This window comes from Mus musculus, chromosome 10 (assembly GCF_000001635.26).
Source record: "Mus musculus strain C57BL/6J chromosome 10, GRCm38.p6 C57BL/6J".
Taxonomy (NCBI): domain Eukaryota; kingdom Metazoa; phylum Chordata; class Mammalia; order Rodentia; family Muridae; genus Mus; species Mus musculus.
Window position 1 is genome coordinate 128225743 of NC_000076.6, and position 27562 is coordinate 128253304.

A 27562-nucleotide genomic window follows, 5' to 3' on the forward strand; every position below is an offset into this window, starting at 1 on the left:
GTGAAGGGGTTAAGAGGCAGAGCCAATTACCTCAACCTGCCCCTCCCAGGGATTAAGAGTCCTCTATAAAGGGGACTGTCAACCCAGGCAGGTCCAGGGGGTTATTAGGGACCCAGGCACTGTGTTCACCCCCACTGCCATGTGGGAACTTCGGTCTGCCTCCTTTTGGAGGGCCATATTTGCTGAGTTCTTTGCCACCCTCTTCTATGTCTTCTTTGGGCTTGGAGCCTCGCTACGTTGGGCCCCTGGGCCCCTACATGTCTTGCAAGTGGCTTTGGCCTTTGGCCTGGCCTTGGCTACATTGGTGCAGACTGTGGGTCACATCAGTGGAGCCCATGTCAACCCTGCGGTCACTTTTGCCTTCCTTGTGGGCTCCCAGATGTCCTTGCTCCGGGCTTTCTGCTATATAGCAGCCCAGCTTCTGGGAGCTGTGGCTGGGGCGGCTGTGCTGTACAGTGTCACCCCACCAGCTGTCCGAGGAAACCTAGCGCTCAACACGGTAAGGGCTGGCTAAGGGTTGGGGAACACAGTGTCCTGACTGTTGGCCTGGCATGCTTGCTCATGGTTGTGTGTGTGTGTGTGTGTGCGTGTGCACGTGCGTGTGCATGTGTGTGAGCCATAAGTGCTCTGGAGGGGAAAGGAAAGCATAGAGGCCTCCGTGGTGAATCCAGAAAGTTGAGTTCAAGTCCCCTTTCCTTCTGTTTTGAGCTGGAGGGCCAGGGGTGGGGGTGGGGCAGGCGCAGGACTCTAGACCTAGCCTTCCTACATAGCCAAAGAGTCCTTCTGCCTCTACTCACCACCCCCTCCCCCAAGTGCTAAGATTACAGACAGGTACACCCAAACACATCCAGTTTATGTAGTGCTGGGAATGGAACCAGGGCCTCACGCATGCTAAGAGGCAAGTCACATCAAATGAGCTGCACACCCAGCTCTTCTCTCCCCTACTCCTTAAGACAGGGTTTCTCTGTGTAGCCCTGGCTATCCTGGAAGCTCTGTAGACCAGGGTGACTTCAGACTTACAGAGGAGGCCTGCCTCTGCCTCCTGAATGCTGGGATTAAAGGCAAGTGTCACCACTGCCAGGCCAGGCTCTTAGATTTATTTTACTTTATAAAGTCTCAGTTTCCCCTCTCAGGTGAGTGAGTGCAATCATTTCTACAACAAAGAAGCTCTGTTAGGATAGCAACACTGGCTTGGGAGGGGCTCCGCATCCTCTCCCGGGAACTGAAGTGTAAGGGGTGCCTGCTTCAAGTGGGAACAGCGTGGCAGGGCTAACAGTTGCCTCTGTTTCTGTCCCCTTTGGCCAGCTGCATGCTGGGGTGAGCGTGGGCCAGGCCACCACTGTGGAGATCTTCTTGACGCTCCAGTTCGTGCTCTGCATCTTTGCTACATACGACGAGAGGCGGAATGGCCGCATGGGCTCTGTAGCCCTGGCTGTTGGCTTCTCCCTCACCCTGGGGCACCTCTTTGGGGTAAGCAAGAGAGGTGGGAAATTTCTTACTCAAGGAATCTAGGGACCCTAAAGTATTACCAACTTATAAGGGTTCTTTCCTTCCTACTCCACCTTTAATCCTAAGTATTATATATATACCCTATTCAGTACCAGTTGGTACAAAGGGATAAACTTTCTTACAACTGCTATATCTAATCCTTCTTGACTTTAGGATGGAAAGTTATATATCATGAATAGAACTGTTCTTCTGGGGCCATAAGTCTGTCCCTAGATGGAATATCAGTGCTACTCTCTACCCTGGAGATGTATGAAGCTGGTATTACTGCATTGGCTGATGGCTGGAGACAAGACAGCAGCTCTCACCGGCCATAGGGGCTGTAAAGAAGAGAAGCTGCAAGAGTTGGGTGGGGTGTCTCAGTGGCAACTGTGTCTTTTGCAGATGTATTACACTGGTGCGGGGATGAACCCAGCCCGCTCCTTTGCTCCTGCCATCCTCACCCGGAACTTCAGCAACCACTGGGTAAGTTAGAGTACAGGGTAAGTCACAGAGCACTTTTGGATGGGGCTGGACTGCTGCCAGCATGCAGCTGAGGAGCCTATTACAGACCTTGGCATGCTTACACGTGCACATTGCACTATTCTGCCGAAAGGAGAAGCTCTTAGCTGGGTCTGGTGATACATGCCTGTAGTGCCGACATAGCAAGACCTCATTTCTAAAACAAATGGACAGGGAGCTCTTACTTATAGGGAGCTTCTCTTGTTAACTGGCGATTTTTATTGAGCATTCGCTGGACGTGAGAACGAGAGGCTACTGGATGGTCAACACATTTAAGACAGAAGCTTCCGGTTTCGAGGGTCAGAATGTATGCACGGGGCCCGGGCAGCACCTTAGTTTTAAGACTTACTCGTCTTGTACATGATTCTGACTAATACCCCATTCTTTGCCTCTATCCATCAGTTATAAAATAGGGCATTATAAAAAAGCAAATGTGAAAGTTATCTGTATTATGCATCTGGCACAGACTCTGGCATGGAGTAACTGTCAATTAATAATGGTAACGCTTATATTGCTTTGGGCATCTCAAGATAAACATGAAAATAATTTAAAAGAATCTGAGAAAATGAACAGCCATTTCCACAGCAGCATTAGTTACAACAGCCAAGAGTAAAAGCAGCCCTAATTCCCCTCGCTAGATGAACAGGAAAATCAAACGCGGCCTATGTGTACATGGAGTATTATTCTGCTATAAAAAGAATAGAAGTTCTGATGAGCTATGGCATAAGCCTCTAGGACATTATACTAAGTGAAATTAGTAAAATTAGTATCCTCTGTCACCAAAATATAGCTCATACATAATTCTACTTCCATGAGGTAAAAATATTAAAGCGCGTTTAAATAAGCCAACGTGATGGTATAAACCTACATCTCCAGCACTCGGGAGGTGGATGCAGGAGTCCAAGGTCATCCTAGGTTACATAGCAGTTCAGGGCCAGCCTGTGTGACATGAGACCAAAAAGAGGAGAAGGTGGAAGAGGAAGGGAAGGGGGAGAAAGAGGAAGGAAAGGAAGAAAGAAGGAAAGGGAAAAACCCCACAAATCCCTGGGAACAGAGAGGAGAAGGCTGTCAGGGGTTGGAGTTGGGGGGGTCAGACAGACAGTTTGATGGCTTTAGTTTTATAAACTCAAAAAACCCTGGGAATGAGTTACACAACAATGTGAACATATTCAACCCTATCGAGCCACACATACACTTTGAAATGTTAATAAGCAGGCACATCGGCTTGTGCTGATCATACACAGAACTTAGGACAACTGAGGAGAGCTGCCTTAAGTTTGAGGATAGGCTGTGTTGCACAGTGACTCTGACACCAGCTTGGGCTACAGAGTGTCTCAAACACAAACAAGGTCTGCAGAGCCGGATGTGGGATGCACACTTTTGATCGAAGCACTCCAGAGGCAGAGACATGGGAGCTCTCATTTCAAAGTCATCCCAATCTACAGAGCAAGTTCCAGGATAGCCAGGACCACAAGAGAAACCCTGTCTCCAAACAAACAAACAAACAAACAAACAAACAAACAAAACCAACCAGTTCTGGGGGTGCTGCTCAGCGGGTGCCCTGCTTGCCTAAGGTACACAGAGCTGAGTCCGCTCCCCGTCGACTACACCCCGATAGTGGTGCATACCCATTGTCCTAGCACTTGGAGGGCCAGAGGATCAGGAGTTCAAGGCCGTCTTCCACTACACAGCCAGTCTGAGGTCATCTTGAGCTAATGAGATCCTGTATTAAGCAAAGTCATAATAAGCAATGTTTAATAAGACACATTTTATGTTATAAAGGGTATTTTGCCACAACTTATTTTTTTCTGAGAAATAGTAGACTAATTCAAAAATAACAACAAATAGAATATATGCATGCTAAGTGGGTAGAGGTAGGATGGAGGAGTAAGAAAATAAAACGGTTAGTAAACCAGAAGAAAATGACAGGTTTTGGGATATAGGCAGCAGAGTCTAGATTTTTCTAGACAATTTAAGTTTTGTTTTGTTTTATTCTGGGTCTTTTGTTGTTCTGAGACAGTTCTCGCTATGTAACCTTGAACTTGCTGTGTACACCGGGCTGGCTTTGAACTCCCACAGAACCTCCTGCTTTGTCTCACTGTTGCGGACATGAAAGCCGAGCGCCACCATGCACAGCTGTATTTTATTTTTTAACATATACGGGTGTTTTGCATGTGTGTCTGTGCACTTTGTGCCTGCCTGGTGCCCTTGGAGGCCAGATGGAGCATTTAGATCCCTGGGAACTGGAGTCACAGATGGTTGTGAGGTGCCATGTTAATGCTAGGAAATGATCTTGGGTCCCCAGCAAGAACAGCGAATGCTCTGTGCCATCTCTTCAGCCCCACTGAGTCTATAATTTTAAAACCAACCAACAAACGAACCAAGAGAGCTGGTGTTCTGTTCAGTGCTAGCCCACAGGCTTCATTCACATGAAGAGCCCCAAATGCAGCAGGAAGAACAAAAAGCTACATTAGCTTTCACTAATGCCTAGCTGTGCGCCTGAGAGCAGGATATGCTGTGTTTTCCTGAAGAGTCCCGAAGCCTGAGCATGCCTCCTCTCTTCCCACAGGTGTACTGGGTGGGCCCGATCATCGGAGGGGGCCTGGGCAGCCTACTCTATGACTTTCTCCTCTTCCCCCGGCTCAAGAGTGTTTCTGAGAGACTGTCTATCCTGAAGGGAGCCAGACCCAGTGACTCCAATGGACAGCCAGAGGGTACAGGGGAACCTGTCGAACTGAAGACTCAGGCCCTGTAAAAGCTCCAGTTGGAGAGAGCCGCAGAAAGCCGCTGGGTTTCAGGGAGGGCCAAACCGGCCCTTGGATGAAGAAAGAGACTGTGGGGAGGGTCATGTACTTCTTTATTTTTTAACTTACGTTTTTCATTTTTTTCCCCCTTTTGCTGTGTGAAATCTTTCAAGTTGCATTCACGACTGGTTAGTGCAAACTTCCCTTCCTCCCCGCTCCAGCTACCCTCGCCGTGTGTGCACGACTGTTCATATGAATGTGGGTGCGTGTGGCCGTGTCTGAGTTTGCGGGCACAGAAGCTAGGGGAGGGGAAAGAGGTGTCAACATGTATGTCATTTCCCACCCCAGTTTGGTGAGCACAGGGAACCCGAGTTTCTGGCCTTTACCCTGCTTCCATTCAAGTATATGCACCTTGATTTTTGAAGGGTCACGGGGGTGGGTGGGGTGTCGTTCCTCTCAGGAAGCAGACAGCAGAAAGAAAGGAGGAGGGAAGGCATTCCAGGGGTTAGGAGGTCTGGTGGGAGAGGAATCCAAGATTTTATTTCCAGATCACCACACAAGTGTACCTAAGTTTTGAGGGAGTTAATGGGAGACTATAGGCTACGGATCTCATGGATGCTCATCCCAGAGAAAAGTAAACACGGGCCTTGAGTTGTTCTGTAAAGCCACATAAGCCTGCCTACATCCACCGGCTGGGCTGTGTGTTCAGAAGCCTTGAGCCACGGACCTTCCAATAGAAACAGGGGTTAGGCAAGTTTAAAAGGCCCTGCCTAATAGCCCCAGACAGAAGGTGCTGAAGCCCAGAATTGCTCTCTGAGGCTAAAACAGGAAATCTGGTGTCTGAAGCAAATTTACAGGAGTTGAGGGGCAAGACGGGGGTGGGGTGAGTGGGTGGGGGAAGATTCATTTAGAGCAAACTGAACTTTGCAAATGGCATCTCTGTACTTTTATCACTAGCTCCATAGTCTTTTATTTTTGTATGTCTTTTCACTTTTCTCTCGGCTATCCTTTCTGCTAACTCTCCCTCATGACCCAGATATCGATCTCCTCAATCTAAACGCTTAATTCAGAGATGATTTTTTTTTTTTCTTTTGGAGCCCTATCTTGTATTTGTTCGTAAAACAGCATCGTCTCAACAGGGGCGCAGGTGACCCTGAACGAACAAGGAATATTTATTTCAGATCTTTCTATTCTGAGCTTCCTGTATATACCTTGCCAGCTTTAAAACATATGCCTGTAAGAAGACAGACAACCCAAAACTCCACCCCAAACATCAAACTCTCCACTTCCTCCCAAATAAAACACATCTTTTCTAACTAGCCATTTAAGACTTTGGAATAGTCCACTGGACTGGAAGGGGAAGTACGTCTGTAAATTCTCCCTTAATTCGATCTTGATTCTTATTATAATTCAGTAGAAAACCCATAGCGTTTTGGTTTTTTACTTTAACGCAGATGCCCGACTCACATAAAACAGTCCTTTTGGGTTTCCCTTCTTTATCCAATCCTCCCTCTCTCGTCTAGAGTCAAGTGGCTCTGCCCGCCCCGCCCCGCCCCGCCCCGCCCCGCCCCCGCCCGCGCAGGCGCAGACTGGTCGCTCTCAGCCGAGTGGCGGGAAAGGCTGCGACCCCGCACCTCAGGGCCTCAGGCTCTGCGAGGCTTCAGAGGACTCGCGGAGAGCGGGTGAGTGTGTCCGGAGGACCCAGGACCGACAACGGGCGTCCCTGAGGTGGTGGGACGGCGGGGCGGCGAGCAGCGGAGCAGTGAGCGGCTACTTTCCCGCCGCGCGGTTGAAGGGCGGGGGCGGGGCTCCCGGCGCGCACGCGCGTTCTGATCCTGCTCCCGGGCGAGCGCGCCGGAGACCTGCCGGGTTTTCGCGGGTCTCTGCACACCCCGAGCTCGGGCTAGGGAAGGGACGGTGAGGCCAGGATCTTCGAGTTCCGAGAGTAGAACAGAACCCTTCTGCAGTCCAGACCCGAAGACACAGTGGCCTGGAGGTCGTCAGGAGCCAGGATTCTCAGGCTTTGGGGTCTTCATAGGCCTGGTTCGATCCTCTTGCCTAAGAAGGACACAACCTCTAGGGGTGTCAGCTAGGACAAGAGCCATTAGTTAAGCTTCTTTCCTGGAGTGTCATTTCTTTGTCTTTGATGCTGTCACTAGAACCTTGTTTTGGAAAACAAAAATCAAAAAAACTGAAGCCCGTGGTTTTACATTTACTTTGAAACCCCATTTTGGTCGCGTACGGTTTTGCTTACCCAGGTGGGTGTCTTGCGTCCCTGACATTTTTCTCATCCAGTTTGACTTCCAACCTCAGGGAAAGGATGTGTTTGCTTCGCGTCCGCTCGTACCTCAAGGTACTTGAACTCCCTCTGCTGGAGAGTTCTTGTCACTTAAGTGCAGTTGCCCTAAATTCCAGTAATTCAGTTTATCCAGCCCTCCAAGCTAGTTACCCCACAGACAAAGCCTCAGCAGGTTGGGTTGCTTGTTACCAGCCTGAGGATTTGAATGAAGTCTTAGGGGCCCTCATGGTGGAAGGAGAGAACTGAATCCCATGAACAGGAACACACAGAAAGATGAATCATAAATAAAAGGACAGGGTCTCAGTCCTGGCTGGGCTGGAATTCTCTGTGTAGACCAGGCTAGCTTCAGACTCACTGGGGGAAAGGAGCTTGCAGTAGGAGTTTCAGCCCTTCATGGTAACATGATTAAAAGCAGACCCTGGCATGGTGGAGCACACCTTTATCACAGCAGGAGGATCTTTGTGAGTTTGAGACCAGCCTGGTCTACATACTGATTTCTAGGACAGTCAGGAGTACATGGACTAACTTTGCCCCAAAGTTGGGGGAAACATAAATAAATAAAAGAGTTTCTGTTTAATTTTTTTTGTGTGATGGAGCAAACACTGGATGTTGAAAGCATTCTTCAACTGAGACAGCTCTTTCATCTTTTTTTGGGGGGGGGGGGCAGCTTCTTAGGCCCACCTTTGGAAAAGACAGGTAGGAAAGGCCTTTGGTCTGTTACAGATGTGTGTGGGCATGCACATATTTATACATACATATACACACCTAAGCATGCACACAATACACCAGTGGTCTCCCTGGAAAAGCTGAGTGTCTTTGAGCAGAGTCGGATTGCATGTACAGAAGCTACCTCACCAGAGACCAGGTCTCTGAGAACGGAAGCTACCTCACCAGAGACCAGGTCTCTGAGAACGGGCCAGAAGAAAAGGCTCCTTCCAGTCCTGTCGTTCAGTGAGTATTGCACCACTTCCTTGTCTTTGTCAGAGTTTCTATTCCTGCACAAAACATCATGACCAAGAAGCAAGTTAGGGAGGAAAGGGTTTATTCAGCTTACACTTTCCACATTACTCTAGCCTCTGCCTTCCTAGTACTGGCCACTCCCCTCTTTGTGTTCCTGAAGCATTGTAGCTTTGTTTATTATCAGTGCCAGTAAACAAAGTTTATCATACATGGCACTCAGTGCCAAGAGATGAGAGCAGAGGTCCTGGCCTTGAGGACTGGTGGAAGACATGCAGGTATAACTTCTGCAGTTGCACTGACAGGAATTTTCCCCAGCTCTTCCCTCTCAGTGTGCTCACTGGCGTGTGTCCTGATTCCTCCCCATTTGTAGCTTTAACCTCCCTCCCAGACTTGTCTACTTCAGTCTAGGGATCAGCGTTTACTAAGCACCTACATGATCCCTGGGATCAAGGAGTTGACATTTTAAGTGCAGCTGTCCATTGAATTGTATTAGAATCACCTGAGAAACATGTTTCTCTTATCTGTCTTCCCATAGTGAGAGTTGAACCAAAGGCCAACCACACCAAGCCCTGACACTATGTTCTAGTTCTCCTTCCCTGCCTTACTTAAAGGTAGAGACTCCCTGAGTTTCCCAAACTGGTCTCCATTTTGAGAACAACATGCCCTGGACTCCCATGCTGGGGTTTCAGATGTCCTATACCCCACCACCACCAAGTGTAAGCAGTGATGGAGTGGGACCCAGGAATTCCTGCATCCTTGGCCAGCCAGCTGAGCTCCATCCCCACGAACCAGGAACATCTTCAGAACACTGGCCGAGCCCCACTCCCTGGAAATCATTAACTGTGCCCCACAAACTCGCCGTCTTAAACAATCTGCTTTGACTATCCTGTACACAAAATGTAAATGCCGTGAGGTAGGAGAAGGGGGTGGCTACTGGGTCAAGAAGTCACAACTGTCATATGAGCAGTCTTCTAAGCCCACAACTTAAATGTAGCTTGAAAGGTGACCGTGGGAAGATCATTAAGACTATATTGTGGGCACGGGTGGAGCTTTTTGTTCTTAACTGAGAAAGGGTCTTCTGTAGCCCAGGCTGGCCTCAGTCATTCTGTGTGGTTCTTCCCATAGTGAGAATTGAACCAAAGGCCCACCACACCAGAGCCCTGACACTACATTCTAGTTCCCTGGGTCCCATTCCTGTCACTGCTTACACTGGGTGTTAGCTGTGTTCCTAGTTTCTTTTTCTTCTGTACTTAATCTATCTACCTACCTACCCATTTATTTATTTTTGTCATACTGGGATTAAACCCAGAGCCTTATGCATGCTAGATAAGCATCCTACAACTGAGCTACATCCCCAACACAAACTTACTTTCTTTCCTTCTTTTTTAAGATTTTATTTTTAGTTACGTGTATATGCATGTATTTGTGCAGTTGCCTGTGGAGATGCTTGATCTCCTGTGAGCTGCCACGTGGTGGCCGGGAATTGAACCCGGGTCCTCTGGAAGAACAGCCAGCGCGCTTTTTTTTTTTTTTCATTTTTTATTAGGTATTTAGCTCATTTACATTTCCAATGCTATACCAAAAGTCCCCCATACCCACCCCTCCCACTCCCCTACCCACCCACTCCCCCTTTTTGGCCCTGGCGTTCCCCTGTACTGGGGCATATAACAGCCAGCGCTCTTAACTGCAGAGCTGTCTCTCTAGCCCCAGCACAAATTTTCTTGAAGAGAAATCTGAGCAGACCTCTCCATGGTTGCCACAGTACCCTCTCTTTTCAAGAGGCATAAACTGAGCATGGTTTGTTTGGTAAAGGATGTTCAGACACCGTCTTCTGACCTCACATACAGTTGCGTTCTGCAGTCTTTAACTGTGTGTCTCCTGTATGGATTTAGTGCATTCAGAAATACATAAGGCAGTGGTTAGCAAAGAAAGAGAAATGTCCTGGGTAGGCTGACGTAAGACAGCACAGGTATTGGAGTGAGAATAGCTTGTGTGGACCTCTTAGGCGTCCCACCCCTGACCTGCAGGTGGTCAGGGAAAAGCTCACGAAGGAATGGTGTGTGGACTGCATCTCGAAGGGCACATAGGTTCGGAACTTTGGGAAATAACAGAAGCAGAAGATGTCTCCAAGATGGAGGGAATAAACCGTGAGGGGTTTCACGTGTTGGGACATGAAAGCTTATGTCCCTAAGTGAAGGTCCTTACAGCCAGAGAAAGCAAGCAGTCCACGGATCTGAGCCATGTGGTTGTGCATCCACAGTATTGGCTATGTACGGATCTGAGCCATGTGGTTCAATAGTGAGTATCCACAGTATTGGCTATCTAGGAGAGGTGCAGTCAGAGTAAACAGGTTTCAGTTAACTGAATGAAAAGAAAAATAAAATGCTCTTGCTTCCAAACTCTAAAGCAAAGGATGGAAAGAGGAGGATGAACTCTTAACTTTTCTGTTCCCACCATACCCCCCACCTTCCAGTCTGAGGCTGAGCCTTTCTTGTTTCCGATGCGGTACTGCTTAGTCCAGGCATAGCCGGCCCTCACAGAGGGGCACTACCTTTTGTATGCATCCTTGAGATCTGAACTCGGGTCTTTCAGCTTCTGTGGAAAGTGTTCTTACCTACTGCGCCATTTATTAGCTAGCCTCCTCTTTGTTGCTGTCAAACATTTGGTAGCAGAGAAAGAGAAGAAACAATTCTGGCGGATAAGAGCAGGCAGGAGGTTATATAAGAGAGCCAGGCTTCCATTCCTAATCCCTTGCAGATGTTTTGAATGGAGAGGCAGTGTAAAGGAAAAAGTAGGTCAGAGACTATGGTCAGGAGCCCCACAGCCTGACAGCCACTCCCTCGAACTGGGGGAAAGGAGCTTGCAGTAGGAGTTTCAGCCCTTCATGGTAACATGATTAAAAGCAGACCCTGGCATGGTGGAGCACACCTTTATCACAGCAGGAGGATCTTTGTGAGTTTGAGGCCAGCCTGGTCTACATACTGATTTCTAGGACAGTCAGGAGTACATGGACTAACTTTGCCCCAAAGTTGGGGGAAACATAAATAAATAAAAGAGTTTCTGTTTAATTTTTTTGTGTGATGGAGCAAACACTGGGTGTTGAAAGCATTCTTCAACTGAGACAGCTCTTTCATCTTTTTTTTTTTTTGGGGGGGGGGCCAGCTTCTTAGGCCCACCTTTGGAAAAGACAGGTAGGAAAGGCCTTTGGTCTGTTACGGATGTGTGTGGGCATGCACATATTTATACATACATATACACACCTAAGCATGCACACAATACACCAGTGGTCTCCCTGGAAAAGCTGAGTGTCTTTGAGCAGAGTCGGATTGCATGTACAGAAGCTACCTCACCAGAGACCAGGTCTCTGAGAACGGAAGCTACCTCACCAGAGACCAGGTCTCTGAGAACGGGCCAGAAGAAAAGGCTCCTTCCAGTCCTGTCGTTCAGTGAGTATTGCACCACTTCCTTGTCTTTGTCAGAGTTTCTATTCCTGCACAAAACATCATGACCAAGAAGCAAGTTGGGGAGGAAAGGGTTTATTCAGCTTACACTTTCCACATTGCTGTTCATCACCAAAGGAAGTCAAGATTGGAACTCACACAGGGCAGGAAGCAGGAGCTGATGCAGAGGCCATGAAGGGATGTTACTTACTGGCTTGCTTCCCCTGGCTTGCTCAGCCTTCTTTCTTTTTTTTTTTTTTTGTTTTTTTGTTTTTTTGTTTTTGTTTTTGAGAGAGACAGGGTTTCTCTGTGTAGCCCTGGCTGTCCTGAAGCTCACTTTGTAGACCAGGCTGGCCTTGAACTCAGAAATCCGCCTGCCTCTGCCTCCCGAGTGCTGGGATTAAAGGCGTGCGTCAGCCTTCTTTCTTATAGAACCCACGACTGCCAGCCCAGGGATGGCACCACCCACAATGGGCCCCCACCCCCACCCCCACCCTTGATCACTAATTGAGAAAATGCCTTACAGCTGGATCTCATGGAGGCATTTCCTCAAGGGAGGATCCTTTCTCTGTGATAACTCCAGCTGTGTCAAGTTGACACACACAACTAGCCAGGACACTCCTCAAATTGCTTGCTGGGCTTTGCGGCTCCGGAGTAGGTTGGCAGTGGGGGTGGCGGTGGGGTAGTAGGATAGCAGGCAATGTGAAGTAGACCAGTTATGTAAGTAAAACTTGAGTGCAGGGAGATAGCATCAACCGGTGCATCTGGGCTTTTGGAGGCTTATTATCCATTTCCCATGGGGTGGAGTCAGGGCTTAAAGCCAGGAACCACAGCCAGGAAAGGTCTTTTTAGAGGACGCAGGATGAGGTGCAGGGGAAGATGCCCAGGGGACAGGATTGATGCATATTCCTGATCTTCCACAGGAGTGGGTAAAGATGCAGTGTGTGTGTGTGTGTGTGTGTGTGTGTGTGTGTGTATGTGTGTGTGCGCGCGCACGTCCGCGCATGGTATTCATGTCAGGTTCCAGTCACTCAGGATTCTGGGTTTGTGCCTTTGTGCCACCTGCTGAGAACGCAGGGATCTGGATAATTGGGGAAGTGCTCCATAAGAGGAAACTGCCGCTTCTGGGGCAGAGGCAGGGAGTTTATTTCTCCCGCTTGCTGCCTTTACTTCGTGTTCTGTCAGAGCTGACTTACCACTGACATTACTGGATCACAGGGAGAGCTTCCTTTACAAATGTCAGTGCCTCAGAAGCCTGGGAGATCCTAGGGGGTGTCAAGTCCTGCACAGCGGCACCGTCTGAGGAGGCAGTCATTTGATGAAAGTACAAGCAGTGACCTGGGTTCAAGCCCCAGCACTCATAGAACAACCAGGCTTGTGGTTTGTGGCTGTAATTCCATTGCTGAGGAGGCAGAGACAGGAAGATTCCTAGGGCTCACTGATCAGCAAGTCCCACACCCCAGTCCCAGTGAGAGCTATTGTTTTGTTGGGTTTTTTGTTTTTCTCAAAGATTTCTTTCTTTTTTTTTTTCTTTTTAAGATTTATTTACTTATTTTATTTCTATGAGTACACTGTGTAGCTGTACAGATGGTTGTGAACCTTCATCTGGTTGTTGAGAACTGAATTTACAGTTTAAATTCTGCTCGCTCAATCCTGCTCACTCCTGCCCAAAGATTTATTTATTATTATAAATAAGTACACTGTAGCTGTCTTCAGACACACCAGAAGAGGGCATTGGATCCCATTACAGATGGTTGTGAGCCACCATGTGGTTGCTGGGATTCAAACTCAGGGCCTTTGGAAGAACAGTCAGTGCTTTTAACCACTGAGCCATCTCTCCAGCCCCTGAGAGCTATTGTTTTAAAATGAGGTGGGGGTGTCTGAGGAATGATATCAGATTGACCTCTGGCCTTCACACACACACACACACACACACACAGAGGGAGAGGGAGGGAGAGGAGAGAGACAAGCACACATTTATACCTCTGGACCCCCAGCTCTTACATTTATAAATCTTTCGGAGGGAGTGGAACATTTGCAGTCAGGACAACTTGCGGGGGTTGGTTCTCTACTTCTACCAAGTGGGTTCTGTGGTACTCAGGTTATCAGCCTCAATGGCAAGCTTCCTTCCTTACCATTGAGCTATCTCGCCAGCCCAAAGCTGTGACTCCTAACTCCTGTGGTATATCCAGACTAGGGCTGTATGAGGAAGCTGTAGAAGATGGAGGATTCAGTCTAACCCTCCCAAGGCTGCAGAGTGTCCAAGGTGAACATCTCAGCATTGATCTGGCTTCCTACCGGGTTGTCTTAACTCTGAACCATGTTTCTCTGGTTTCAGGATCTGGCTGTAGTGTGGCCCAGGCCTTAATTCCTAAACTGGAGTTTCTCTGCTTTCTAGTCAACTAGAAAGCAGCCTTAACAAAAAGCTTTCCCTGGGGCTAGCAGATGTAGCTCGGGTAGAGCACGTGCCCACTGTGCACAGGAGCCTCCCTGGGTTTGATTAGTTTATATATTAAAAAAAAAAATGTTTTCCCCGGCCTGGGAGCAGCACTTTTAGCTCAGACAGAAGCGAAGCCATTAAGGGTCCTGAGTGCAAGCCCAGCTTGTTCATTTTCCTTACCACGGACATCCCTCTTCCTAGTCCCGTAGGCCTCACCCTCTCCGTCCACCATCTCTACTGCCCGCTCTGCTGGTTGGGCCTCTGGTGTATGGACTTGTACATGATGAACTGTGAACTTCTAGCCACGTGTAGCGCCCTTGGGTACTTGGAAGGAGGGACTTACCACAAGGAGCCGGATTGCCTGGGTGAGTAATCTTTTGAGGAATCGGAAGGAAAAAAAAAACTTCACCAAATTGGTCTGGTGAGTTTCCCTGGCCGTGGGTACAAACAACTCATGGGGCTAGGCAGCTCCTTCTGGGTAAGTGTTTTATCCTGTCCTCTAAAGAGAGTGTGAAGGATTTGATCCGATACCTGAGGCACGAGGATGAGACCCGAGATGTGCGGCAGCAGCTGGGAGCTGCACAGATCCTGCAGAGCGACCTCCTGCCAATCCTCACGCAGCATCGCCAGGACAAGCCTCTCTTCGATGCCGTGATCAGGTTCACTCCTCAGCCTTTCGACTCTTATCTCGGGCGGCGTCCGAGTTGTCAAGGAAACCTGACCACTCTGTCTTCGTTGTCTCCCCAGGCTGATGGTAAATTTGACACAGCCAGCCTTGCTCTGTTTTGGCAGCGTGCCTAAGGACTCCAGTGTACGGCACCATTTTCTGCAGGTTCTAACGTACCTGCAAGCCTACAAAGAGGTGAGAAGCCTTTCTGCAGAGGTCCTGGGTTGGTGTTTGGAGAGGAAGGAAAGACAAGGTAGGCGCTACCTACGAGACTGTTCCCTGTCCCACAGGCCTTTGCCAGTGAGAAGGCATTTGGAGTCCTCAGCGAGACCTTGTATGAATTGCTACAGCTGGTGAGTGAGTCTGCATCACACACATCCCATGTGCCAGTTAGTACTTCACCTCCGCTACCTCTGCTGAACCTGGGAAGGTCCTCAGCCCTTAGAGATACAGGTTCTGTGTAGCCAAGGCTGTCCTGGAACTCACTCTGTAGACCAGGCTGGCCTCAAACTCAGAAATCCGCCTGCCTCTGCCTCCCAGGTGCTGGGATTAAAAACTCGAGCCACTACCGCCTGGCTTCTAGCCACTCTTATTTTGCTGGACTGGAACTAAGAGGTGGTCCTGTCCCATCCCCCCCTTGGCCTCCCCCCGCCCCCCACCTCCCGAGAGCTGGGATTAAAGAACTGTGCCACCATGCCTGCTCTTTATTTCTAGTTTGTATTTTTAGAAATTTATCTAATGGGGTATGTGTGTGTGTGTGTGTTCATGTGCACATAGAAGCCATAAACAATGACAGATGTTTTTCTGGATGTTTCCTGGATTATTGAGTGTGTGCTGGGGTCTGAACTCCTAGTCATCACGATTGCGTTGAGAGCATTGTTAAACCACTAAGCCATCTCTCCATACCTTTTCCTTCTTTTTAGTCCCAATTCTCAGGGCTCAGTCTTAGAGCCAGTCTTTTCTCCTTTTGCCCAGGGCTGGGAGGATCGGCAAGAAGAAGACAACTTGCTGATCGAGCGGATCCTTCTGCTGGTCAGAAATATTCTCCATGTCCCGGCCAACCTTGAGCAGGAGAAGGTGAAGAGGGTTTGGGGAACATCGGAGTTCTTGCACTGGTTAGGGTGAACTCCCCTCTCTTAGGCTTTTCTGTCTTCTACGAGTCTGGGGGCTAGCCTTAGCCACAGAGTGAGCTGCTGGGGACTCTGGAGGCTGTCCTGAGTGGAGCTGAGTGTGTGTGTTTGTATTGTTGTCATGTCCCCCCACCCCCACCCCCCACCTGCTCAGAGTATCGATGATGATGCCAGCATCCACGACCGTCTCCTTTGGGCAATTCACCTCAGTGGCATGGACGACTTGCTCCTCTTCCTGTCCAGCTCATCCGCCGAGCAGCAGTGGAGCCTCCATGTGCTGGAGATCATCTCCCTCATGTTCCGAGACCAGGTGGGGCCTTACTTATACTAGTCCTCTACTCCCCGCCATGTGCTTCCGCCGTGTGGCCCGAGGAGCCCTGGTGGGGATGGGGGATTACCCGAGGAAGGTGATGCGTGCCCTGGCTGTGTTCTATCCAAGGCCCATGAATAGCTCTCAGTGTTTGTGTTTTCCCTTCCGAGTAGGAGCGAACTTGTCCTGGGGGCTGGAGAGATGGCTCAGCAGTTAAGAGCACTGACTGCTCTTCCTAAGGTCCTGAGTTCAAATCCCACAACTACATGGTGGTTCATAACCATCTGAAATGAGATCTGACACCCTCTTCTAGTGTGTCTGAAGACAGCAACAGTGTAGTTACCTATATAAATAAATCTTTGGGCTGAAGCAAGCCGGGCTGGAGCGAGCAGAGGTCCTGAGTTCAATTCCCAGCAACTATATGATGGCTCACAACCATCTATACAGCTACAGTGTGCTCATATACATAAAATAAATAATTCTTTAAAAAAAAAGAAAAGAAGAGAAAAGAAAAGAAAAGAAAAAAGATTACTGTCCTAGCTGACACTTCCCTCTTTATTCCAAACCTAGACCCCTGAGCAGCTAGCGGGAGTAGGGCAGGGACGCTTGGCTCAGGAGCGAAGCACGGATGTGGCAGAATTGGAGGTGCTGCGCCAACGGGAGATGGCGGAGAAGAGAGCTCGGGCCCTCCAGCGAGGAAACAGGTGGGTGGCAGGCTGCTCCACTGTGATCTGACCCAAAGCAGCAAACACCGAACATTCGGACCAGTCCGAGGCTGGGTTATATTTTAAAGCTAACTCTTGAAGAGCTGCTGATGAAAGAGAATGGCCTAATACTTGGAGAGAATTGAGGAGTCATTTTGGAATCCCTTCTTTTTTCCTTTACTTGAAGGCACTCTCGATTTGGGGGCTCCTACATTGTCCAGGGGTTGAAATCTATTGGGGAGAAGGATGTCGTCTTTCACAAAGGCCTTCACAATGTGAGTATGCACCTGTGTGTGACAGGAACTTTGGAGTCACAGGGCCTAAGAGGGGTGGCCCTCTCTGTTAAAGCTGCAGTGTTTCTTTTTTTAAAAGATTTATTTATTTATTATATGTAAGTACACTGTAGCTGTCTTCAGACACACCAGAAGAGGGCGTCAGATCTCATTACCGGTGGTTGTGAGTCACCATGTGGTTGCTGGGATTTGAACTCTGAACCTTCAGAAGAGCAGTCAGTGCTCTTACCCACTGAGCCATCTCACCAGCCCAACTGCTGTGTTTCTGACTTAGAACGTGCATGAGAGAGAACACATGTATTGACCACACCATGCCCACTGATGGCCTCGCCGCCACCAGAGACAAATGTCCTCCTAGGTGTCTTTTTCAAGAAAATTCTGGAACAGTGGCTACAGAATGAACTGTAAGGCTTGATGGTAGCCAGGACTTTCTCTAACGCCTCAGTCCATACTCTCAGCTCCAGAACTACAGCTCAGATCTGGGAAAGCAGCCCAGGAGGGTGCCCAAGCGTCGTCAGGCTGCCCAGGAGCTGTCTGTCCATCGCCGCTCTGTCCTGAATGTGAGACTCTTCCTCAGAGACTTCTGCTCTGAGTTCCTGGAGAACTGCTACAACCCGCTCATGGGCGCGGTCAAGGTGAGAACCCAGGAAGTTAGGGTTAGAGCAGAGAGATGCTAGCCAGAGCGATGATGTGGCCAGTGAAGGGCAGCTTGCCAAGGAGCCAAGGGAAAGCTGACCTCGGAGTGGGGCCCCAGACAGAATGGAGATTCTAAGGGGTGGGTGGATTATTATTAGCAAGACTAAATATAAAAGGTCTGGGTGGGACAAAGGAGATAGTTTGGCAGTTGAGAACACTTCCTCCAAAAAAGTTTGATTCCCGTGCCCCAAGTCAGTTTGCTCAAAGCCCTGTAATTATAGCTTCAGATCTGATTCCCTGCTCAGGCCTCCAGGGACATCCACACCCATGTGTGCAAACCCACACAGAGACTTATACGTTAAATAAAAATAAAGAGAATCTTTTTTTTTTTTTTTTAAATAAGAAAGGCTCTGGAGCTGGGTGTGGTGGTGCACACCTTTAATCCCAGCACTCGGGAGGCAGAGGCGGGCAGATTTCTGAGTTCGAGGCCAGCCTGGTCTACAAAGTGAGTTCCAGGACAGCCAGGGCTACACAGAGAAACCCTGTCTCGAACAAACCAAAAAAAAGAAGAAAGGCTCTGGAACAGTTTGAGGAGGCTGGGAACTGCTTTAAAGTCCAGGGTCCAAGCCCTCATCACAGGCATGAAAGACCGGCAGGGGGTTAGCCGCCCTGAGGCCACGGTGGTCTCTCCTGTCAGGATCATCTGCTTCGGGAGAGAGCGCAGCAGCATGACGAGACTTACTACATGTGGGCAATGGCTTTCTTCATGGCCTTCAACCGAGCTGCCACCTTCCGCCCCGGCCTTGTTTCTGAGACCCTCAGTATCCGTACCTTTCACTTTGTGGAGCAGAACCTCACCAACTACTACGAGATGATGCTGACAGACCGCAAGGAGGCCGCCTCCTGGGCGCGCAGGTGAGAGGGGCGGCCGCTGGGGGTCACAGGGTACCTTGGCCGTGTCTGAATCCCAGAATCTTGGGTAGCATTTTCCTTGTTCAAGGTTATGTTTGACAGAGCCTTCAGTTGCCTCCCTTCCATCTCACCCTTTGCCGTCCACTTTGGCAGGATGCACCTGGCCCTGAAGGCCTACCAGGAGCTGCTGGCCACGGTGAACGAGATGGACATGTGCCCAGATGAGGCTGTTAGGGAGAGCAGTCGTATCATCAAAAGTGAGGCCCCCATCCGCGCTCTGACCCCGCCTTCCCGTTTCCTGCCTAGGATCTCATTCTTCCAGGTCCATCTCTCCTTTTCCAAACCCTCTTGTTCCTTCCTTGTTCCCACCCCCAGACAACATTTTCTATATGATGGAGTACCGAGAACTATTCCTGGCGCTCTTTCGAAAGTTTGATGAGAGATACCATCCACGCTCATTCCTTCGAGACCTGGTGGAAACCACCCACCTCTTCCTCAAAATGTTGGAGCGCTTTTGCCGGAGCCGCGGGAACCTGATGGTGCAGGTACAGGGCAGCCCCAAGGTGTGGGAACAGCTATAAGGGAGGGTGAAGGACAGAGGCTTGTGGCATTGCCAGTGTGGAACTGCCCATCGGGTTTACTTTCGTCTATCTTAAAAGGGAAGGTGGAAGGCGTGCCAACTCTGCCATGTGTTCATACGTGTACACACACACACACGCACACAGCCTCGCAAACAATGCAGATACACACACTCACACATACTATAGACACACACACAAAGTAAGTAGGTCAGGCTAGTCCTGTATCAATTACTATTAAAATACACTCAAGCAACCCATCTCCAGGTCACTAGACTGAGATTGTGTTCAAAACTTGGAAGTAGATGGAAAGCCAACAACAAAAGCCAAAGGAAGAACTCCAAGGAATTTCTATCTTAGGGATACAGATTCTGCTTTGCAAAACCATGTTTGTTTTTGATACAGGACCAGCAAGATATCTCAGTAGGTAAAGGCATTTACTTCTGAGCCTAGCGACTGGAGTTAGAGCCCTAGGGCTCACTTAATGGAAGGAGAAAACCAATTCCCCAAGTTGTTCTCTATCTGTCTCTGCCTGCCTGCCTGTCTGTCTGTCTGTCTGTCTCTCTCTCTCTCTTTCACTCTCTCTCTCACACGCACACACACACAAAGTAATAAATAAGTTTTTTTGTTTTGATTTTTAATGCCAGGACCTTCCTATATTTAAGGGTGCTATAGTTTAAAATTGTGTCAGAACTGAGGCAGAGATTTGGCTCAGTGGTTAAAAGCACTTACTCTTAGCTGGGCATGATAGAGCAAGACTTTAATCCTAGCACTCAGAAGGCAGAGAGCAGGAGGATCTCTTGAGTTTGAGGGCAGCCTGGTCTACTTAGTGAGTTTCAGGATAACCAAGGCTACATGTCTCAGCCCCTCCTACCCCAGAAAAGGCAAACAGGATGGACAGATGGATGAGGAATTCAAGGATGATGTTTGACTCAAGGACTTCATAATCAGATACATCAAAGGCGAACTCTTACTCCAGGAAATACACATTTTCTGTTTATCTGCATCAGAGCTCTTACCCACTGTAATGGCATCTTCCCCTGACTTGCCTGTCTCTCCTGAGGGCAAGGAAATATACAGTGCCCATTGCTGCTGCCCGTCCTCCTCTGCCTCCTCTCCACCCCACGGCTGCTCCCCGTCCTCCTTTGCCTACACTGCACTAACACTGCTGGACAGAGACCTTGTGACTCTGCAGACTCTACCATACAGTGCTCTCCCCACAGAACAAAAGAAAAAAGAGGAAAAAGAAAAAGAAGGTTCAGGACCAGGGTGTTGCTTTCTCACAAAGCCCCGGGGAGCTGGAGGCCATGTGGCCAGCCCTGGCAGAGCAGCTGCTGCAGTGTGCCCAGGTAGGTGGTTAGAAAACTCTGCCCCTTTTAGGACAGTATTCTTGTAGACAGTCTGGGTTTCCTCTCACCCTGCTCCCATGGCTATGTCTGTCTGTAGGACCCTGAGCTCAGTGTGGACCCCGTCGTTCCCTTTGATGCGGCCTCAGAGGTGCCAGTGGAGGAGCAGCGGGTAGAAGCCATGGTGAGGATCCAAGACTGCCTTACGGCTGGCCAGGCCCCGCAAGCCCTGGCCCTCCTGCGGTCTGCCCGGTAAGAATCCTGTGTACTGACACCCTCCTGGGCACTGAGGGAATAGGGAGGCCTTCGCTGGGGTCCGGGGTCCTCAGAGTTCTGAGAGAGGAGTCTTAACTGAGGCTGTGGATCTCCGCAAGCAACACTCTTTGTCAGCTCTATCACTGGTTGGAGTATTTTGTTTTTGAGAATTGTCAAAAAACACAGTCAACTAAAGAACAATTCTACCAACCAACCAACCAACCAACCAACCAACCAACCAACGTTAACCATGTGGATGAATGGCCTTCCAGTGTCTGTACTATGTAAAGATACCTTGTGTCTGCCTACAGACACACTTGAGGGTTGTTTTTACTTCTGTGTATAGATGCAGGTCAGACTTGCTTTCTGTGTACAAGCATTTTGCCTGAATATATGTTTGTACATGTACCACACGCGCTCCTGTTTGCCTGTGGGGGCCAGAAGAGGACGTTAGATCCCTTGGAACTGGGGTTCCAGGCAGTTGTGAGCTGCCATGTGGGTGGTGAGGTTGAGCTCAGGTCTTCTGCAAGAGCAGTGTGCCTTGTGAGGAAAAACATTCCCTAGCTTGTTTCATCTCTGAAGTAGCGGTTTATACCCCTCTTTCAGTTGACAAAGGAACTAATTTTGCCTTCTAGTCCTGATTGCAACTCCAGTTTCCTGTGATTAAAGCCTTTTCCGTCTGTCTCCAGGGAAGTGTGGCCTGAAGGAAATGCGTTTGGCTCTCCAGTCATTTCCCCAGGGGAAGAAATGCAGTTGCTGAAACAAATCCTCTCCACGCCCCTTCCCCGTGAGTCTCCACCCTTTCCCGTCTGTCTCTTCCCAGCTGTGCTCTACACCAGCACAGCAGAAACCCAGCAACAGACACTCTTTGTACAGGGCAGCAGGAGCCAGAAGAAGGAGATGCAGAGGAGGAAGAGGAAGAGGAGGAGGAAGAGGAGTTACAGGTGGTCCAGGTGTCAGAGAAGGAGTTTAACTTTCTGGAATACCTGAAACGGTACATACGGGCTGAGAGGGCTGACTACCTCCACCACCACCACCACCCAACCCCCACCCCGTGAGGGTGAGCAGTCTCTGTCCAGTGCTGAATAATTTCCCTCTGTCCTTCGATGCAGCTTCGCATCCTCAACCATCGTGCGGGCCTACGTGCTTCTCCTGCGGAGCTACAGGCAGAACAGTGCTCACACCAACCACTGCATCGCCAAGATGCTGCACCGGCTGGCCCATGGCCTGGGGATGGAAGCCCTGCTTTTCCAGCTGTCCCTGTTCTGCCTCTTCAATCGGCTGCTTAGTGACCCAGCTGCTGCGGCCTACAAAGTAAGGGAGGGGCTGCCTGCCAGGGGGGTGCACGGTGGGGGTCAGGGGCTGCCTGGGGGGTGCACGGTGAGCTGTGAGTGGTTCTTTCTCTTTCTTTTTAAAGATTTACTTCTTTATTTTATGTATATGAGTACACTGTAGCCGAACAGATGGTTGTGAGCCTTCATGTGGTTGTCGGGAACTGAATTTTAGGACCTCTGCTCTCTCCGGTCAATCCTGCTCACTCACTCCGGCCCAAAGGTTTTATTATTATACATAAGTACACCGTCGCCGTCTTCAGACGTGCCAGAAGAGGACGTCAGATCTCATTACAGATGGTTGTGAGCCACCATGTGGTTGCTGGGATTTGAACTAAGGACCTCCGGAAGAGCAGTCGGGTGCTCTTAACCTCTGCAGCCCATGTGGGTGAGATAGAAAGGCTAAAGCAGGGCAGAGACATGGACGCAGTGGAGAGGTCAGCAGGCAGGTTGAGGAAGACGCATGGAGGCCAGAAGAGATATAGTGAGCAAGGCAGAGGCAAGCTGCGAATGGGCAGGTCTGAATTCATTTGCGCTGGGGCGCCATGTAGCGTTTCTTTCCTACAGGAGCTAGTGACTTTTGCCAAATACATCATTGGCAAGTTCTTTGCGTTGGCTGCCGTGAACCAGAAAGCGTTTGTGGAGCTGCTGTTCTGGAAGAACACCGCAGTGGTTCGGGAAATGACCCAGGGATATGGCTCCCTCGACAGTGGGTAAGCTCAGGGCTGGGGACGGAATGGGAGGCGAGGAAGACCGTGCGGTGTGGTCACGGGGTCACTTGCAGAACATTCGACCTAAGGTTTCTTTTTCCTTCTGAGACAAGGGCGTAGTCTCATGAGGTGAGACGCTTTTCCTGAGGTTACCCAGAACAGAAACAAGACTGGGCAAAGTCTTCCTCTACCTTAAGTTTCCTTCCCTGTCAGCAGCCTTCACAGAGGTTGCCCCTGATGACAGCGGACCAGGCCCCACAGTTTCTGTGGGCTTTCTTAAAATGTGCATCTGTGGTCCCAGCACTTAGGGGACAGGCAGTAAGGTCAGAGCTAAAGGTCCACTGGACTACCAGCAAATAGAAGGCCACCCTGAGTTACACGAGACCTTTGTAAAATAAGATAGGCTTCACATTGGTGTTTGTCCTCCTCTGGTTGGTGTCCTTCCTCTCTCTCTCTCTCTCTCTCTCTCTCTCTCTCTCTCTCTCTCTCTCTCTCTCTCGCTCTCTCTCTCCCCCTCTCCCCCTCCCCCTCTCTCCTTCTGCATTTTCCCTCTGGCCTCCTCTCTCTCTCATACACTAGCATCTTTCCTATAGTCTCCCCTTACCACCCTCTATGCTCTTTTTCTTTTTTTTGCTTAGTCCTTGGAGTCAGGTTCTGTAGGCCAAGATCAAAAATGTCCTGGTTTGGGCTCTGGAGTTCTTCTGTGGAGAATAAAGCAAGAGGCCTTTTTTAGGTCTCTGCTGAGTTGCCTGCTCCACCCTCGGTCTGGTGTGACAGAGAGAGCTTCGCTTGTCTCTGTAAGCCAGTGGCCTCCTCACACCTGTTCCTCTTTCACCATTCAGGTCTTCCAGCCACAGAGCTCCTCTGTGGAGCCCTGAGGAAGAGGCCCAGCTTCAGGAACTATACCTCGCCCACAAGGATGTGGAAGGTGTGTGGTTTAAGATCTCAGGAGACTTTGAGGGGGGCAGTCTGGGCCCCAGACTCCTCCTTACTGCCCCATTCCCTCTCCACCACAGGTCAAGATGTAGTGGAAACCATATTGGCGCACCTGAAAGTCGTTCCTCGAACACGCAAGCAGGTCATCCACCACCTGGTCCGGATGGGCCTGGCCGACAGCGTCAAGGAGTTCCAGAAGAGGTAAAGGCATGGGCTCTGAGGGAGCTGGGGTACAGACACCTTGGTTTGCCCCAGACCTCCCCTGGCACTGACCCCTGGCTGAATAGGAAAGGGACCCAGATTGTCTTGTGGACGGAGGACCAGGAGCTGGAGTTACAGCGGCTCTTTGAGGAGTTCCGGGACTCTGATGGTGAGTGAGGTCTCAGACTCAGCCGAGGTGAGAGCCAGGCTGCCCTCGCTCCACGCCTCACTTCCCGCCTTCTGTTCACTTGCTACATTTGGGTCACTCGGGGTGAGCTGAGTTAGCCTCTGGTTTCCATTATTCCTTCCAAACACACTCTCTTCAGATGTTCTTGGTCAAATCATGAAGAATATCACAGCCAAACGTTCACGGGCTCGAGTAGTGGACAAACTGTTGGCCCTGGGGTTGGTGTCTGAGCGGAGGCAGCTATACAAGAAACGGAGAAAGAAGCTGGCGCCTTCTTGCATGGTAACCATCTTGTCTTGGCTCTTCCAGCCTAGGCCTCACCCCACAAAGCACTGTAGGACTCCTCCTGCCTCAGGCTGTTCAGACCGGGCCCTTCCATGGGTGTACAGAAACCAGAAGCCCACTAAGGCCCCCCTGAGGCCATTTTCTCATCCGTGTGTCTGTAATGAATTCCAGCAGAATGGAGAAAAGTCCCCGAGAGACCCCTGGCAGGAAGATCCGGAAGAGGAAGACGAACACTTGCCAGAGGACGAAAGTGAAGATGAGGAGAGTGAGGAAGGCTTGCCATCAGGACAGGGTCAGGGCAGCTCATCTCTCTCTGCTGAAAACCTCGGTGAGAGCCTTCGTCAGGAAGGTAAGGACTTGAGTTGGGAGAGATGTCAAAGGTGGAGGGGTAGCAAGGGAAGGAGATCACGTACAAGTTTCCCCTCTGCCCAGGCCTCTCTGCTCCCCTCCTGTGGCTCCAGAGCTCCCTGATCCGAGCAGCAAATGACCGAGAAGAGGATGGTAAGCACTGGACACTGGGTGGCCTGGGCCTGGTGTGATCCAGAGCAGTTCCTCTGCCACATTGTCACCGTGTCTGCAGGCTGCTCCCAGGCAATCCCTCTGGTGCCTCTGACAGAGGAAAATGAGGAAGCAATGGAGAACGAACAGTTTCAGCATCTGCTACGCAAGCTAGGGATCCGGCCGCCCAGCTCAGGGCAGGTGAGTGTCAGAGCGAGCGAGCGGGACCGTGTCAGCCCTGGAGCTCGCTCTGGTCCTCCTCAGAGGACACCGTGTTGTTGCCCAGATCCTCCCTGCTGCCTTGCCTTTGCCTCCCAAGGTTCCCAAGTCAGGTCTCTTACTCAAGTCTCTCTCCCCTTTAGCCTCCCCTTCCCTAAATGGTGTTCTACACTGCCCCCTTGTCTGTCTGCAGCACTGATGGTTCTGTGTGCCGCAGCCTCCTGGAGGCATGTCTGTCTTTGCGTGGCCATCCAGCCACATCTGCTTTACACCACAGCCAACCCCGACTGCTTTCCACCCTGCACATGGCAGGTCTGTTCATGCATGACCAGTTGATCTGCCCAGTCCTATTGGAAGGCTGCAGCCACACATCCAAGGTCCACACACACAGACATGTGCACACCCCCACATACCTTCTTCCTCTTGACCCTCAACCAGCCTTCAAGGGTCAGCTCAGAACTTGCACAGAGAGGCAATCTTACTGCCTGTCTGACCCAGGAAGTGGGAATAGTTGCTCGGGCGCCCAGTCCAGTGGCGCTTTAACATCTTGCCCGGCCGCTCCCCTCGCGCCCCCATTGACTCTGAGTGTGGATCTCACAGGCTAACTTTTTACATGGCCCAGATCCTTCCCTGTATTCATTGCTAATAGCTGTATTCACAGTGAATGTGACCTGGTGTAGCACTGAGCTAGGTGCTGGGTGTAAGTCCAATTCACAACTCCTGTGGGTCATTCCTGGTTGGGGGGGGGGGTCATGCTTACTCAATGACTGATAGAGCAGAAGAGTGGCCAGAAAGGCCGGTCCTCCCTGGCAGCGATCTCACCTGCTGTGTACCTGTAGGAAACCTTCTGGAGAATTCCAGCCAAACTGAGCTCCACCCAGCTTCGGAGGGTGGCTGCTTCTTTGAGTCAGCAAGAAAACGAGGAGGAAAGGGAAGAGGAGCCAGAGCCAGGAGTCCCCGGAGAGCAGGGTCCCAGTGAGGAGCACCGGACAGAAGCCCTGAGAGCCCTTCTGTCAGCCCGTAAGAGGAAAGCAGGCCTGGGGCCTACAGAAGGTAAAGTGCCATGGCCCCCGCTTGGTGACTTACTCTGTGCCACCGTGTGGCGTGAGGGCTGTTGAGACGATGCAGGGCCGGTTCCCGACTGTGTCTTACATCACTGCAGAGGAGGCCACTGGGGAGGAAGAATGGAACTCAGCGCCCAAGAAGCGGCAACTGCTGGACAGCGACGAAGAGGAAGATGATGAGGGGAGGAGGCAAGGTAGGGACTCTTGTCTTCAGTGGAGACACTGGCCATTTGCCTTATCCTTTTACATACTTAGATGCTTTCCATTTCTGTCTCTTACCTGTCATTCCCATGGCAGCAGTGTCGGGAACGCCAAGAGTCCACAGGAAGAAACGGTTTCAGATTGAGGATGAGGATGACTGAAAGCCAGATGTGTTTGACCGATGTGAGTTGGAGGCACAAAAGCTACTTTTGCCTGCGTTGGAAGCAATCTTCTCTACATTGACAGCCCAGGAATTTTAGGCAGCAGTGTTGGGTGGAGTCTTTGCGGTCAGTCCTTGCCCCAGGTTCATCAGCGTGCACAGCCGGTCTCTGGGTCCGTCTCGTAGCAAATGAAGAGTGGCGAAAGGTTCAAGGTGGCTTGTCCTCCTCTAAGGACTGCGTCTTGGCTTCTGACGGGGAGCTTTATAACCCAGCACGGTTGTTCATTCTGTCCTCACAAAGCACTGGATTGCTCCCATTTTCTTTCTTTCATCCCAGGACACATGATTGAACCCGTTTCTACAGTTGAGGGAGAGCTGGGATGCACCACTCTCAAGCTGACAAGCATCCCTGATTTGTGTTTCATATTAAATGTGTACAATTAACAGTTGCTCATCTCAGAGCGGCCAGCCAGCCATCTGTTGTGTCTTCGGAAGAACTTTTAAGAGTAAAATTAAAAGACATGTCCTGAACTGAGCTTGGTAGTGTGAGCTAATCCCATCGTGTGGGAGACAGAGGCAAGAGAATTGCCATGAGGGAGAGGAAAGAGTCATATAGCCCTACGCGTGGGCCAATAAATGTAATTTAAAAAATCAGCTTGATAATAAATATAATTTTTAAAAAAAGAGACTTTTGTTGTCTTCCTCCTCCTCTTCCTTCTCCTCCTCCTCTTCCTCTTCTTCCTCCTCTTCCTCTTCTTCCTCTTATCCACAAGTAACAAGATGCTTCATCTTGCTGACCACAGGGTACATGCCTGTTGGTTCAGCTCCTCATGAGGCTTTGATAAAATCTCAAAAAAAATCCCTTTTACCCACGAGTCTGAGACTGTGTCTTGAAACAAAACAGGTATGGTGGTGGCTCATGCCTATAATCCCAGCACTCTGGAGACTAAAGCAAGAATACTTAGACTATATAGGAAGTTAGGCCAGCTTAGGTTATAAAGTGTCCAAAAAAATTAGAAGGCAGCCAGAAGAGTGATGGTAGCTCATAC

General features: G+C 50.0%; 2 protein-coding genes and 1 long non-coding RNA gene across 12 annotated transcripts; 2 read left to right on the forward strand and 1 right to left on the reverse strand.

Moving 5' to 3' along the window:
- Nucleotides 1-67: 67 nt before the first annotated feature.
- Mip (major intrinsic protein of lens fiber) lies at nt 68-6070 on the forward strand. Its single transcript, NM_008600.5, has 4 exons — nt 68-499; nt 1306-1470; nt 1891-1971; nt 4577-6070. Exons 1-4 carry the CDS (start codon nt 140-142, stop codon nt 4760-4762), a joined length of 792 nt encoding a protein of 263 aa, NP_032626.2. The 5' UTR covers nt 68-139; the 3' UTR covers nt 4763-6070.
- On the reverse strand, nt 4848-7321 carry Gm26847. The gene is made up of 2 exons (XR_380941.4): nt 7006-7321; nt 4848-6913 (listed from the first exon to the last, which is right to left on the reverse strand). It is a non-coding gene; the product is annotated as a predicted gene, 26847 (long non-coding RNA).
- Nucleotides 6321-27199, forward strand: Timeless (timeless circadian clock 1). 10 transcript variants are annotated; one of them, NM_001164081.1, is made up of 29 exons: nt 6321-6433; nt 14092-14255; nt 14396-14549; nt 14638-14752; nt 14848-14910; nt 15533-15634; nt 15842-15997; nt 16568-16701; nt 16889-16976; nt 17453-17629; nt 18328-18545; nt 18696-18799; nt 18918-19087; nt 20344-20469; nt 20567-20718; nt 21411-21508; nt 21598-21715; nt 21834-22035; nt 22620-22765; nt 23605-23690; nt 23779-23899; nt 23986-24068; nt 24226-24368; nt 24543-24720; nt 24804-24872; nt 24952-25070; nt 25928-26141; nt 26251-26346; nt 26450-27199. In NM_001164081.1, the coding sequence occupies exons 2-29, from the start codon at nt 14159-14161 to the stop codon at nt 26512-26514; spliced, it is 3594 nt and encodes a 1197-aa protein (NP_001157553.1). In that variant the 5' UTR covers nt 6321-6433; nt 14092-14158; the 3' UTR covers nt 26515-27199. The 10 variants fall into 10 exon arrangements, with proteins under 10 accessions (NP_001157553.1, NP_001157552.1, NP_001129554.1 ...); NM_001164080.1 differs by having other exon boundaries at nt 26453-27199; NM_001136082.2 differs by having other exon boundaries at nt 24546-24720.
- The last annotated feature ends 363 nt before the right edge of the window (nt 27200-27562 follow it).